Below are 14,798 nucleotides of genomic sequence, written 5' to 3'. Positions count from 1 at the left end.
CATCAAAACTATGAATTAACACATGTGGAATTATATACATAACAAACAAGTGTGAAACAACTGAAAATATGTCATATTCTAGGTTCTTCAAAGTAGCCACCTTTTGCTTTGATTACTGCTTTGCACACTCTTGGCATTCTCTTGATGAGCTACAGTACCAGAGGTAGGTCCATCTTTGGAGCATTCTAATAATACACCTGGCCAGATTTTCCACCAACCCAGTCTGCAGACTACAGATCATTTTAGGAGTCTGCTCTTTGTACACAGAATATAGGCTACCATAAAAAGTAGTCCACAGTCTGTGGTTGGATTTGAAGAAAAGATTTGGGGAATATTAAATTCCTAGCAGACCTCACTGCTTAAAGGGGTTGTTAAGGTTTAAAAAAAAACATGGCTGTTTTCTTCTAAGAACAGCTCCGCAGGTTGTGTCTGGCATTGCAGCTCAACTCTACTGAAGTGGGGATGAACTGTGGTGCCACACACAACCCACGGGTGGTGAAGAAATGCTTTTTAGGAAAAAAAAAGCAAGCATGTGTTTTATAATCTTGTATTAAAAGGGTTGTTCCACGAAACATATTCTGGATCTGAATACTTTTGTAATTGCATTCATTAAAAATCTTGATTCACTGACGTCTATCTGTATAGTGCCACCTGCTGTTTGCTCTCTTTCTAATTTACCTGTCCTGCTCACTGACAGGGACACACATGCTCAGTTCCATCCTTCAACTGCCACCATCTGCAGTAGAAAGGGAAACTCTCCTGAGAAAGTGCCTCCTAAGCTGACGGCTTCAAATATATCTAGCAGAGCAATTGGAGCAGTGAATGTGGAGATCTCTGGATCCATGTGAGGTTCAGGGATGGTTCTAAGTTTGAAAGAGATTGTTATGTACTATGTGATATTGGATTTCCATTTTTTACATTAATCATGGGTTAACCCATTTAATGGGTCAAAATCTTTCGTCATAGCTGGAATTCTAGTTGTCTGTAGCTTCTTCTCCCATGGGAGAAACAGTTGTTTGGTGATTGTGTGACCCATGGTTGTACCACAATCGGGGGAGGGCTGAGAACTTAAAGTGGCCCTGGAAAAAAACTAAAACTGGCCCTATTTAATAGTGGGGCCCAAATTGATAGAAGGAAGGGCCAGCAATACCATATTGTGGCACATTACACCACTCCAGCAGAGCCAAATACCACAGTGCATCAAAAAAATACTGCCCCAGCAGCACAAAATACCTGCCCAGAAGCTGCCCCTCTGTGGTGGTCAGTGCCAGCTGCCACGTTCTGTCCTCCTGCTCCAGTTGTCTTCAGATGGCAATACAATTAAATTCAGGAGTCAGAATGAGAGTGTCAGATCATTACTTACCATTGCTGGCAGTTGTGAGGATGGCTCAGGCAGCCCCCCGTCATCGGCCCACCGGGAAGTTTCCCTGTAGCGCTTATGGCCAGCCCACCCCAGACCACAATCATCAAGCACATTAAAAAAGCACTGTGGAGCCCAAACCTCAATGTTAACATCTCACAACACTCGTCTGAGCCATGGTAATAAATGCACACCATCTATAGGATTAGTAAATCTGCCCAGTGTGTCTAAAATGACAGACAAAATAGTGCGGCATGCAGCGCTATTTTGCCTGGTAAAATGATGGACCCTTTTTCCAATGGGAGGGTTGGTGTTAGCCATGAGACGATTCTGGTGCTGTTATTATACAATGCTCTGTGCAGCTCTGCAATCCAGGACATTGAGTTTTCTAGATCCTATCACTGTGTATAACTTGGTATAAAGACTAAAAGAATGATGCAAATCATTAGAACAAGCTTGGTGCTGGAATGCTCAAAGATTTCAGCTCTGAAGCCTGCAGAATTGTGAATGTAGCTCTGAATCATATCACAGGTTGTAATGCGATGTATTTACAAAGCTGTTCAACCATTCATGTAGATTATATCTATGTGGAAACTGTCAAAGCAGAAAGGGGTTCTCCGGGCATTATGAAAAAATACAAACACTCCGCGGACCTGTGGAACAAAGATTGTTTCATTAAAGGGGTTATCCGGGAATTAATATTGATGACCTATCCTCAGGATAGGTCATCAATATCAGATCAGAGGGGGCCCAACACCTGGGACCACCAGCGATCACCTGTTAGAAGAGGCCGGGCGCTCCATGATCACCGCGGCCTCTTGCTAGGCCATGTGACGTCACCATACATTGATGTAGAAAGGACCGGCACTTTCTACATTGCTGTATTCTGGGACGCCAGTCCACGGACATGTGCACCACCACGCCATTACATCGCAGTGCCGACCGGTCAACATTATATATGTCACCATACATTGGTCACATGGCCCAGCTGCAGTTCAAGTCGATGGGGCGGAGCTGCAATACCAAGCACAGCCGCTATACAATGTACGCCGCTGTGCTTGGAAAGCTGCCGGAAGTTGCCACGCTCACCAGAACTCTGGTGGGTGCAGCAGCTTCCTGAAACAGCTGATCGGCGGGGGTGTCGGGACTCGGACCCCCTACTGATGTAATAATGACGACCTGTCTTGATGATAGGACCTCATTATCATTTCACAGATAACCCCTTTAATCTCACCCATCCGCTGCTCTGCCCTTGCCACTGTTCCCGCTTCACTTGCACAGTCGGTGAGCTATTCCGCTTGGGCCCTAACCGGATGTGTGCAAGTCTCTTCCTGTTCAGCTGCAGCCTGTGCAAGCGCAGAGGGAACGGTGGACTGGGCAGCGCAGAAGATGGGTAAGATTAACAAAACCATCTTTCTTCCACAGGTCCGTGGAATGCTTGTAGTTTTTTATAAATCCTGGAAAACCTCTTGAAGCTACTGTTTCGGTAATATATCACTGGCTCATAAGGTTGAGAATTTTAGTAGAGACTGAAAGTGTAAACTAAATGAATGTTCCACCTCATTACAGAGATTTTTCCTTTTCTGAGAAAATATACTGAATCAGCCCAATTATTGATTATACAGCAAGTTTATGGAGTACATTCCAGGAAAGCCCGGCAACTAATAACATAAGGACAGTATAATTTATTAGCAATATATAAAATTGAATAGAGCCAAGAGGAATAGTAGATTGCAGAGGCAGTGAGAGCACTGTAGGGTATATATGATTTCTTGGATGGTACATCAGAAATCAGAATTGATTTTCACACTAATGAAAAAAAAACAATAACATGCAGAGGAAGGTACACTATATATATATATATATACAACACTCACCTAAAGAATTATTAGGAACACTTGTTCTATTTCTCATTAATGCAATTATCTAGTCAACCAATCACATGGCAGTTGCTTCAATGCATTTAGGGGGGTGGTCCTGGTCAAGACAATCTCCTGAACTCCAAACTGAATGTCAGAATGGGAAAGAAAGGTGATTTAAGCAATTTTGAGCGTGGCATGGTTGTTGGTGCCAGACGGGCCGGTCTGAGTATTTCACAATCTGCTCAGTTACTGGGATTTTCACGCACAACCATTTCTAGGGTTTACAAAGAATGGTGTGAAAAGGGAAAAACATCCAGTATGCGGCAGTCCTGTGGGCAAAAATGCCTTGTGGATGCTAGAGGTCAGAGGAGAATGGGCCGACTGATTCAAGCTGATAGAAGAGCAACGTTGACTGAAATAACCACTCGTTACAACCGAGGTATGCAGCAAAGCATTTGTGAAGCCACAACACGCACAACCTTGAGGTGGATGGGCTACAACAGCAGAAGACCCCACCGGGTACCACTCATCTCCACTACGAATAGGAAAAAGAGGCTACAATTTGCACGAGCTCACCAAAATTGGACTGTTGAAGACTGGAAAAATGTTGCCTGGTCTGATGAGTCTCGATTTCTGTTGAGACATTCAAATGGTAGAGTCCGAATTTGGCGTAAACAGAATGAGAACATGTATCCATCCTCTGATGGCTACTTCCAGCAGGATAATGCACCATGTCACAAAGCTCGAATCATTTCAAATTGGTTTCTTGAACATGACAATGAGTTCACTGTACTAAAATGGCCCCCACAGTCACCAGATCTCAACCCAATAGAGCATCTTTGGGATGTGGTGGAACGGGAGCTTCGTGCCCTGGATGTGCATCCCTCAAATCTCCATCAACTGCAAGATGCTATCCTATCAATATGGGCCAACATTTCTAAAGAATGCTATCAGCACCTTGTGGAATCAATGCCACGTAGAATTAAGGCAGTTCTGAAGGCAAAAGGGGGTCCAACACTGTATTAGTGTGGTGTTCCTAATAATTCTTTAGGTGAGTGTGTGTGTGTATATATATATATATATATATATATATATACACACACACACACACACACACACACACACTCATGGTACATCTCTGACTTAGAACATGACATTAATTACTCCATGGAAGAAGAGATTAATTACTCCCTGGAAGAATAATCTCTGCATTTCACGCATGCTCATTTTAAAAAAAAATCTATATCTGTGAAAGATTTATAAATTATAAAATATGTAACGTGCTACAGAAATGGAGAACTGTGTGCCACTCCAATTCTGTTCAGGCACCAATCCAGCTACAGGGCTGAGCCATCCCTTTCTAAGGGCAGTTGCAGAGACTGCTTCTGTGGTACATACATATTTTTCTCTCTATAAGGCCTCATGCACACGACCGTTATTTTATTCCGTGTCCGTTGTTCAGTTTCTCGTGATTTTCTGCGGACCCATTGACTTTCAATGGGTCCGTTGAAAACTCGGCTAATGGACCGTTTGTCATCCGTGTCCGTGATCCGTGGTTCCAGTCCGTCAAAAAAATATAACCTGTCCTATTTTTTTCGCGGAAACGGTTCGCGGACCCATTCAAGTCAATGGGACCGCAAAAAAACACGGAGGCACACACGATTGTCATTCGCGTCCGTTTTTTTACTATAATTTGCAAGGCAAACTTGACTTAGATATTTTTTTCACTTTTCATGTCTGGTGATCCTCCAAAAATCAAGGAAGACACACGGAAACCAAAACGGAAACGGATCACGGAACAGCTTTTTGCGAACCGCAAAAAAATACTGTTGTGTGCATGAGGCCTAAGGTCTGATAGTCTTCAGTTTTTTCTCCGCGTCCGTGATCCGTGTATAACCTGTCCTATTCTTGTCAGTGGAAAACGGAAGATGGGCTAGCCTTTGCTCTCCACAAACATCAATGAGCCTTGGGCAACCATGACCCGTGATCAATGGTACAAACCACTGCATACACGATCTGCCATTTTGGAGATGCTCTGATCCAGTTGTCTGTCCATTACGATTTGGCCCTTCTCAAAGTCACTCATTCTTGCGCTTGCCCATTTTTCCTGCTTCTAACACATCAACTTCAAGAACCACTCTTCACTTGCTAACTAATATTTCCCAACACTTGACAGGCGCCATTGTCAAGAGATAATCAATGTTTTTCACTTCACCTGTCAGAGGTTTTAATGTAATGGCTGATTTTATTTAGAGCCAAGGACAGAATCTGGTCTCGCAGGAAGGAATTTGAAGAAAACAGAGACACATGTCACTTCAATAGATAAATCATATTTGCCACCTTAAAGGGACACTTCCATCAGTTTACTAACAACTTGTATGTGAATACGCTATGTTTTTTTTAAAAATAAAGTCACTTAAGTAACTCCATGTCTTCTACTTCCTGTCCTGGCTTTTTGTTTGGACTTTTGGCATGGCAAAGAGTCTCACTCAACTCTCTTAGGCAGACCATCACTGTGACCAGAGAGAGCCCCCCTGTATTGTCTCAAATAGACCATCACACATTACACTAATAAGTGCAATGCTCTTCTGTGGGAATCTTTATCCTGGCTCAGAGCAGTCACTGTTATCCAAATTCTACATCTACTATTATAATGGGGATTACCATTTGGATAACATGTTCCCCTCACAGGAGCAGTAAAGTGACAATGGATTACCTATCTATATAGGAGTTTTATCATTTGTGCTGACTGCTACAGATGATAGATAATTAGTATTTAATTTTCAATGGTAAAGTACTGCCAAAATGAAAAAGAAAAACAGTCAAAATGCATATAAAAAAATGTTTTCTATAAATATTGAGTTTAAAAATGACCCCTTTCTGATGTGTTAACACACAGTTTAAGTGGGTGATCTGTGTTACAAAATAGAACAAGCCGTGCCAAATCTCACACAAAAAATGCACATTTAGTTAAAGAGGTTGTTTCACCTCAGACATTGGGGGCATACTCCACCTCTGGGACCCACACCAATCTATGGAGCCCGCAAAGTGGCTCAGATATTTCAGTCAGTCTTATCTGTCATGGGACATTACTAGCTGATCCCAGTGATGTGTAATCTTCTGGGGAAATCACTAGCTGATTCCAGTGATGTGTCATCTGTCTGGTGACATCACTAGCTGATTCCAGTGATGTGTCATCTGTCTGGTGACCTCACTAGCTGATTCCAGTGATGTGTCATCTGTCTAGTGACATCACCAGTTGACTCCAGTGGTGGGTCTCTGTCTGGTGACATCACTAGCTGATTCCAGTGATGCCTCATCTGTCTGGTGACATAAATAACTGATTCCAGTGATGAGTCATCTGTTTGGTGACATCACTAGCTGATTCTGTCTGGTGACATCACCACTTGACTCCAGTGATGCCTCATCTGTCTGGTGACATCACTAGCCAATTCCAGTGATGTGTCATCTATCTTGTGACATCATTAGCTGATTCTGGTCATGCGTCATCTGTCTGGTGACATCACTACCTGATTCTTTTCATATGTCATCTGTCTGGTGACATCACTAGCTGATTCTGGCCATTGTTATCTGTCTTGTGACAGTAAAATCATCAACTGTCTGGTGACATCACTAGCTGATTCCAGTGATGTTTCAGCTGTCTGGTGACCGCACTGGCTCATTCCAATGATGTGTCATCTGTCTGGTGACATCACTGGCGCATTCAAGTGATGTGTCATCTGTCTGGTGACATCACCAGTTGACTCCAGTGGTGGGTCTCTGTCTGGTGACATCACTAGCTGATTCCAGTGATGCTTCATCTGTCTGATGACATCACCAGTTGACTCCAGTGATGCCTCATCTGTCTGGTGACATCACTAGCCAATTCCAGTTATGTGTCATCTATCTGGTGACATCATTAGCTGATTCTGGCCATGCGTCATCTGTCTGGTGACATCATTAGCTGATTCTGGCCATTGTTATCTGTCTTGTGACAGTAATGCATCAACTGTCTGATGACATCACTAGCTGATTCCAGTGATGCATCATTTTTCTGTTGACATTTACTAGCTAATTCCAGTGATGTGTCATCTGTCTGGTGACATCACTAGCTGATTCAAGGGGATGCGTCATCCGTCTAGTGACATCAATAGATGGCTCCAGTCATGGATCATGTTTGGTCATAGCTCTCACTCACATCTTTTAGAAGCAGACAACACTGAACTGTTACTTTTCATATTTCTAACAGTAATATTTTTGCCAGCCTCTGACAATGGTAAATAATTAGGATAATTGGTAATGCATTCTCCTCAAGAGGGAGCCTATTTTTCTTCATGCTTGTAATTGACTTTTAGATTCATTTCTGCATGGGATTTATTAGATGGGTGAAGAATTATTGGCAGTTAGGTAAATATAACATAGTTGTTAGACACAATATAAAAACAGGAAGGCAAAGAACAAAGAAGACCCGACCTTGACTTCTACGAGGCTTTACTGATTGAAAGATGGGGGAAATGCAATTACCGTGTAATAGCAACTGCTGAGATTTCTACACAAACAATACAAAAGTACACTACTGAATAGGCTTACAGGGTCTAGGGTTAAAATGCCAAGTAAATGCCACCGTTAGCTTATTGATATTTTCTCAACAAGGTTAGAACCTGAAAGGTGCAATAAAAGTTCAGCATAAGGCATCATACACACAGCACTGAGTCTATTCAAAAGCACACAGAGGACTGTCCAGGACTCCATGTGCTGGTAAACAATTCTCCATCAGGCACCATATGCACAAAGCTATTCTTCCCGAGACTGGCTTCTAGGGGCAGATACCTCTACAAATATAGCATCTGGTTCTGGTGGATGCCACAACCTCAGTATGCTTCTATTTGAAATGCATGCAAGTCCTAAGCCAGGTCCACATACGTGGGAAAAGAAAGAATAAGGTGTGTTACGCCACAGACCATTGGCCTTGACTGTCTAGCCAACCCATGTCACTTGTTTGGCAATGGGTTGGATGGAAATGAGCCAAATGAAAGAGGCATGTGAGCCACGCTGTGGAAACTCTGGCTATTGTGGGTGCAATTGTGCCATAGTAACGGTGCCTTATGGATGGTTAGATCCTACCATTACTTTGTCCTTGTCTACCTTCTTTTTGTTATGCAAGTGCAACCTGGCTCCTGACATTTGTTTCCCTAGCCCTAATTTTGATCACATTAAGTTTAATATACATACTGTCAGATACGGTGCTTTCTTCGAAGGCAGGGTTATCAAAGCCCTGGTCATCTGACCACAAGGGAAGCACAGTTGGTGTGACATTTCTTTCTAGCAGTGCAGGTCCTGTTCCTGCCTTGTCTACATCCGGAGATACAGCAGTTGGGAGATCGATCACACCAGGGCCATTTTCTCCTTCAATCTCTATTTGCAGCTTGCTGGCTCTTTTCTGGTCCAATACTTGTCTTCTGTGAGATGCTCCTGGACATCTAAAAACACAAGATAGCCTTTAAGAACCATGCAAATATTTATTAAAACACATACAACAGTTCTACATACAAGAGATATGCCTTTCTGGGGTATAATGCTTTGATTTTCAAACCTCCGTATGCCCTATCCATGGGGTTTTGTCTCAATGCCTTTGATGGGATAAAGATGTGTTGAGAAAACTACATAATAATTCTATTGTTATACATAGAAAAATGGGCCATAAAATTAAAATATTGGTTTTGCCACCAAGAACAGTAGGGGCTGGTGTATGTTTTCCTCTCCATACCTTTTATATGACTTTAGGGACATTTCTTCACCCCTTGTTTGTGAACAAACAGTTCCTTTGGATGTCTAGAGGAATAGGACCAATCAGGGTTGCCCCCTTTCCTCAAGGACCCTATAGCAGTTGTATGGTTTGCCTCTATGGTGTGTGCCCCCTTAAATTAGTCGCAGAAAAATGCCTCTATTCTAGGCTTGTTCAATAATTCTAATCCAATCTAGATCAAAGCTTCAAGATAAAGAATATTAACAACAATCAAAAGTCCCCGAGACAAATAAGGAAAAGCTTCTGGGAGCCATAGACTTGAGGAGAATGAGATGGAAATTGCATATTTTAAGTACATTTATCTCATTTTCCGCTTTGTCAGAATCTATATTTTTACTTTCCTCTCTGAACACATACAGTAAATCCGCACTTCCGTCTATCCAGAGGATAAAAATAAAAAATGAGCAAGCACAGCTTACACGAATCTTCAGATATGACCCGTAACCTTTCTTTCATACAAATCCAGCAGATTCTCCCAGTTTAAGCTTAAAATTCTTCTTTCAGAATCTATAATGAGAACTAAGTTATTATTATTACTGAAGCATTGTTAAGAGGTGATTGAAGCTCCATGACCCCAAAAGCTTACATTACATGATTACAGGGGCATCAATGTCTCTGAGGCGCAATTCTGAGGAGCACATAGTCTTCAGCTAACAAGTAAAAGAGATGGAACTTTCTTGGTGAATCTCCAGAGACATGAAGCTGTACGGATAAAGGACTTCAAGAAGAAGACAGCCAATAAATGTAATGACCAGCACACACGGCGTCTATAGACGGGAACATAGTATGAGCATGGGCTTGAACTGAAACGGGTTGCATGGGACTTTCAATCCTCAGATAATCCGAACTTGAGCAAGCATATTTTACACAGTTCTTCAGATATGAAATAAAAGAAAGCTGTGCCTCTGGTACCACTAGTTTTATTATTTCTTTTTTTTGTAAAGAGATAATTTCCATATCTTCTCCCCAGAGGCATGTTGCATGGCCTACAAGACTCCTTATATCTATTAAGGGCCCTTTACACGGGCCGACAATTGAACAGATCATCGCTAACGAGTGTTACTAGTAACGCTTGTTAGCAATGATCTTGCGGTATAAATGCACCGCCGAGTACACGATGAACGAGTGAAACTCGTACATCGGGTAATTGGATCTTTTGTGCAGGACAAATCATCGTTTCCCACTGGCAGTATGGGGAAGAGTGATGGCATTAGCCATCAGCTGCCCCCCCAAGTGCCATGAGGTTCTCCACCAGTGCCATCAGCTTCCGCCCCCAGATGACGGCAGTGAGTGGGAAGCTTATGGCGCTGAGTGGCCAGCTGATGGCACTAAGTGGGCAGCTAATGGCACTGGAGGGGGAACCTGATGGCACGTGGGGGGGGGGGGAAGCTGATGGCTCGGGGGAAGGGGGGGGGGGCTGATGAGTTTTTGTAAAGGAAAATGTTCTTTTAATTAGTTTTTTGTTATTAGAGTACTCGATTAATCGTTGGATTATTCGGTAGAATACTCAATTACAAAAATAGTCGATAGCTGCAGCCCTATCTACCAGCGTTTAGTAGATTATCAGGAAGGAACGCTTCGTCCCACACAAAGGGACCTTTAGGCAATATCCAAAGAGAAATAGCACCCACTGAGTCCCCAACATAGACCTCTCACCCAGCTAAGGCTACTTTCACACTTGCGTTGTTCTTTTCCGGCATAGAGTTCCGTCACAGGGGCTCTATACCGGAAAAGAACTGATCAGTTTTATCCCCATGCATTCTGAATGGAGAGCAATCCGTTCAGTTTGCATCAGGATGTCTTCAGTTCAGTCGTTTTGACTGATCAGGCAAAAGAGAAAACCGCAGCATGCTACGGTTTTCTCTCCGGCGAAAAAAACTGAAGACTTGCCTGAACGCCGGATCCGGCATCTTTTCCCATAGGAATGAATTATCGCCGGATCCGGCATTCAGAATACCGGAATGCCGGATCCGTTGTTCCGGCATGCGCAGATCGGTAAAAATGTGAAAAAATTTACAAGACGGATCCGTCGGTCCGCATGACAAGCGGAGAGACGGATCCGTCCTTGCAATGCATTTGTGAGACGGATCCGCACCCGAATCCGTCTCACAAATGCTTTCAGTCAGCAGCAGATCGGCGGATCCGGCGGGCAGTTCCAACGATGGAACTGCCCGCCGGATCACACTGCCGCAAGTGTGAAAGTAGCCTAAGTCAGTTCTCTCTGCCTACACTGATGAAGGGCAACCACCCTGAAACAGCTGTCTACAGATGAGGTACTGACTTGGCTATAACCCTAACATATGTCTCAAGACTCCTAGTTTTAAAAATTTTACTTGAATTATACGATAGCTACCATCCAACTGGTGATTTGCATACCTTTTTTCCAGAGGAATACCACATGGCCTGTAAGACTCCTTATGCCTAGGTATCCCCAGTAAAATTTCTGCTCAGGATTGGGTCTTTGTGATCTAAGACTATATATATTTAGTTTGTGATGAAGCACAAAATTCAAAAAGCAGCTACCCTCTACGAGCCTTCCAGTCCACTAGGTGCTCTTGTTCCCCCATACACTCTTGATAGAGGAAGGGAAATAACTATTGGGAATCATAATTTTGGAGCCCAAAGTGGTCTTTACTCTTTCACACGGACCTGTTACCGAAAGACTACCAGAGAGCAACATCAGGTGCATTTCTCTTCCGTGCAAGAGTGCTAACATTTAGTGAAATCACTGAAATGACTGCATGTCAATTGACTCCCATGGGTGTAGTGGTGTATATAGAAGCAAAGGGGATCCAAAGAAATGATCAAACTGGGATTTGCTATCAAGGATGGAAGTCCTGACAGGTTCTCCTCTTCCAGTGTCGAAGGTGATGGGGCTAATCCCAGCTGGGCCAACTTGAAGAGCCCCATAGCAGTCATGGTCTTGAATGGTTGACATTTCATGCATGTCCCCAGGAGAGCAGGATGAGGACTCACAGTCCCACAACCTGATATGGGTTATTTAACCAATTTTAGCTGAATGTTTTACACCTCTGCAATCGACCAATTTTTGTCTGTTCCATTGTACCAAGCTCGATGTTCGTCCCATTTCCAAAGCACTTACAGAACAATCTACTGATTCAGAATTTTTAAACAGATTCATCTCATTCCACCATGATCTTATTTGTGGCCACATTTCGGAGCTGAGGGACAGAGAGAAGCCGCTATAATAAGCACAATTCATTTTTTTTCGGTGGTCTTTCTGAATAGGCCATAATAATTACTAACCCCCTCCTACCAATTAGGCTGATAATCCGGACCCCTGAGCTGGCTCCGGGAGGTGATTACGGAATCCTGAAATAAACCAGTACATTGTCCCGTGTTATGTAACCCCACAATCTGACATGTTTTATTGTGTTGGAAGGATTAGATGATTTACTATACTTCAATCACATTCCGGATGGAGAATGCTTGTCTCATTATATTACAATCTGGATATGACCGTTATTGCATACAGAGCTGACAACTGTTATATAATCGTTACTTAAAACATCAGCCACGCACACAGCTGTAGCAGAGCCAGGCTTGTCAATGCAGCAGAGCTGAGTTTTGCACATAGGGATATATTCACATGTCACATATATTTGGTGCAGAAATTTGCTCCATACATTTAAAGGAGGTTGATTGTGCAGCGTGTGCAAGGCCTCTTCAGATGAATGGGGCAGTTGCAGAAATGTCTGCAATATGTGAATATATCCCAACCAACTCATTATATACAGTGCCTTGCAAAAGTATTCACCCCCTCGCCTTTTTCGTATTTTGCAGCCTTAAGTTCAATGTTTTGTTAATCTGAATTTTGTGTGATGGACCAGAACACAATAGTCTAAGATGGTGAAGTGAAATGAGAAAAATATATAAATAAAACTATTGTTTAGAAATAGAAAACAGAAAATTGGCATGTGCGTATGTATTCACCCCCTTTGTTAGGAAGCTCATAAAAAGCTCTGGTGCAACCAATTACCTTCAGAAGTCACATAATTAGTGAAATGATGTCCACCTGTGTGCAATCTAAGTGTCACATGATCTGTCATTAGATATACACACCTTTTTTGAAAGGCCCCAGAGGCTGCAACACCTAAGCAAGAAGCATCGCTAACCAAACACTGCCATGAAGACCAAGGAACTCTCCAAACAAGTAAGGGACAATGTTGTTGAGAAGTACAAGTCAGGGTTAGGTTATAAAAAAAAAATCCAGATCTTTGATGATCCCCAGGAGCACCATCAAATCTATCATAACCAAATGGAAAGAACATGGCACAACAGCAAACCTGCCAAGAGACGGCCGCCAACCAAAACTCACGGACCGGGCAAGGAGGGCATTAATCAGAGAGGCAGTGCAGAGACCTAAGGTAACCCTGGAGGAGCTGCAGAGTTCCACAGCAGAGACTGGAGTATCTGTACATAGGACGACAATGAGCCGTACGCTCCATAGAGTTGGGCTTTATGGCAGAGTGGTCAGAAGAAAGCCATTACTTACAGCTAAAAACAAAAAGTCACGTTGTGAGTTTGCGAAAAGGCATGTGGAAGACTCCCAAAATGTATGGAGGAAGGTGATCTGGTCTGATGACACTAACATTGAACTTTTCGGCCATCAAAGAAAAAGCTATGTCTAGCGCAAACCCAACACATCACATCACCCAAAGAACACCATCCCACAGTGAGACATGGTGGTGGCAGCATCATGCTGTGGGGATGGGACTGGGAAACTGGTCAGAGTTGAGGGAAAGATGGATGGTGCTGAATACAGGGATATTCTTGAGCAAAACCTGTACCACTCTGTGCGTGATTTGAGGCTAGGACGGAGGTTCACCTTCCAGCCAGACAATGAACCCAAACACAGGGCTAAAGCAACACTTGACTGGTTTAAGGGGAAACATGTAAATGTGTTGGAATGGTCTAGTCAAAGCCCAGATCTCAATCCAATAGAAAATCTGTGGTCAGACTTAAAGATTGCTGTTCACAAGCGCAAACCATCCAACTTGAAGGAGCTGAAGCAGTTTTGCAAGGAGGAATGGGCAAAAATCCCAGTGGTAAGATGTGGCAAACTCATAGAGACTTATCCAAAGCGACTCGGAGCTGTGATTGCTGCAAAAGGTGGCTCTACAAAGTATTGACTTTAGGGGGGTGAATAGTTATGCACATTGACTTTTTCTGTTATTTTGTCCTATTTGTTGTTTGCTTCACAATAATAAAAATAAAAAAAATCTTCAAAGTTGTGGACATGTTCTGTAAATTAAATAATGCAAATCCTTAAACAATCCATGTTAATTCCAGGTTGTGAGGCACCAAATACAAAAAAGTCAAGGGGGGTGAATACTTTTACAAGGCACTGTATAATGTGTGCTGTCTACTTTCCCAAAGGACTTCAGGTAAGGTCTCATGCACATGACTGTGTCTATATTGCGGTCTGCAAAATACAGACACCTTCCATGTGCAATCCGCATTTATCTCCTTCACATCCCTAGAAATGAAAATTCTCGTCTACAGCACGGATAATAGGATATGTTCCATCATTTGCAGGACACACGGAGGCGGACAGCACACGGATGACATCCGTGTACTGTCATTTTTTATTTTTTTTACGAACCCATAGAAATGAATTGAATCCGTGTGCAATGCGCAAAAAAATGATAAATAGGGTTGTGTGCATGAGCCCTAATCCTGAGCTACACAATGTACAAAGAATAAATAAAAGCTGATTTTCCATACGGATTTGGCCATGTTTTCCACA

At 42.8% G+C, this 14,798-nt stretch overlaps 1 protein-coding gene across 1 annotated transcript in view; it reads right to left on the bottom strand.

Moving 5' to 3' along the window:
• LNX2 (ligand of numb-protein X 2) overlaps positions 1-14,798 on the bottom strand; it is a 179,926-nt gene that overhangs the window by 47,749 nt on the left and 117,379 nt on the right. The window contains 1 exon segment of the mRNA XM_040426175.1: positions 8,455-8,702. Within this exon segment, the coding sequence (XP_040282109.1) occupies positions 8,455-8,702 (248 nt within the window).

Source organism: Bufo bufo, chromosome 3 (assembly GCF_905171765.1).
Source record: "Bufo bufo chromosome 3, aBufBuf1.1, whole genome shotgun sequence".
In the NCBI taxonomy this organism is placed as follows: Eukaryota; Metazoa; Chordata; class Amphibia; order Anura; family Bufonidae; genus Bufo; species Bufo bufo.
Note: the sequence above shows the minus strand (reverse complement) of the source record. Positions and strands in the feature narration are given on the sequence as shown.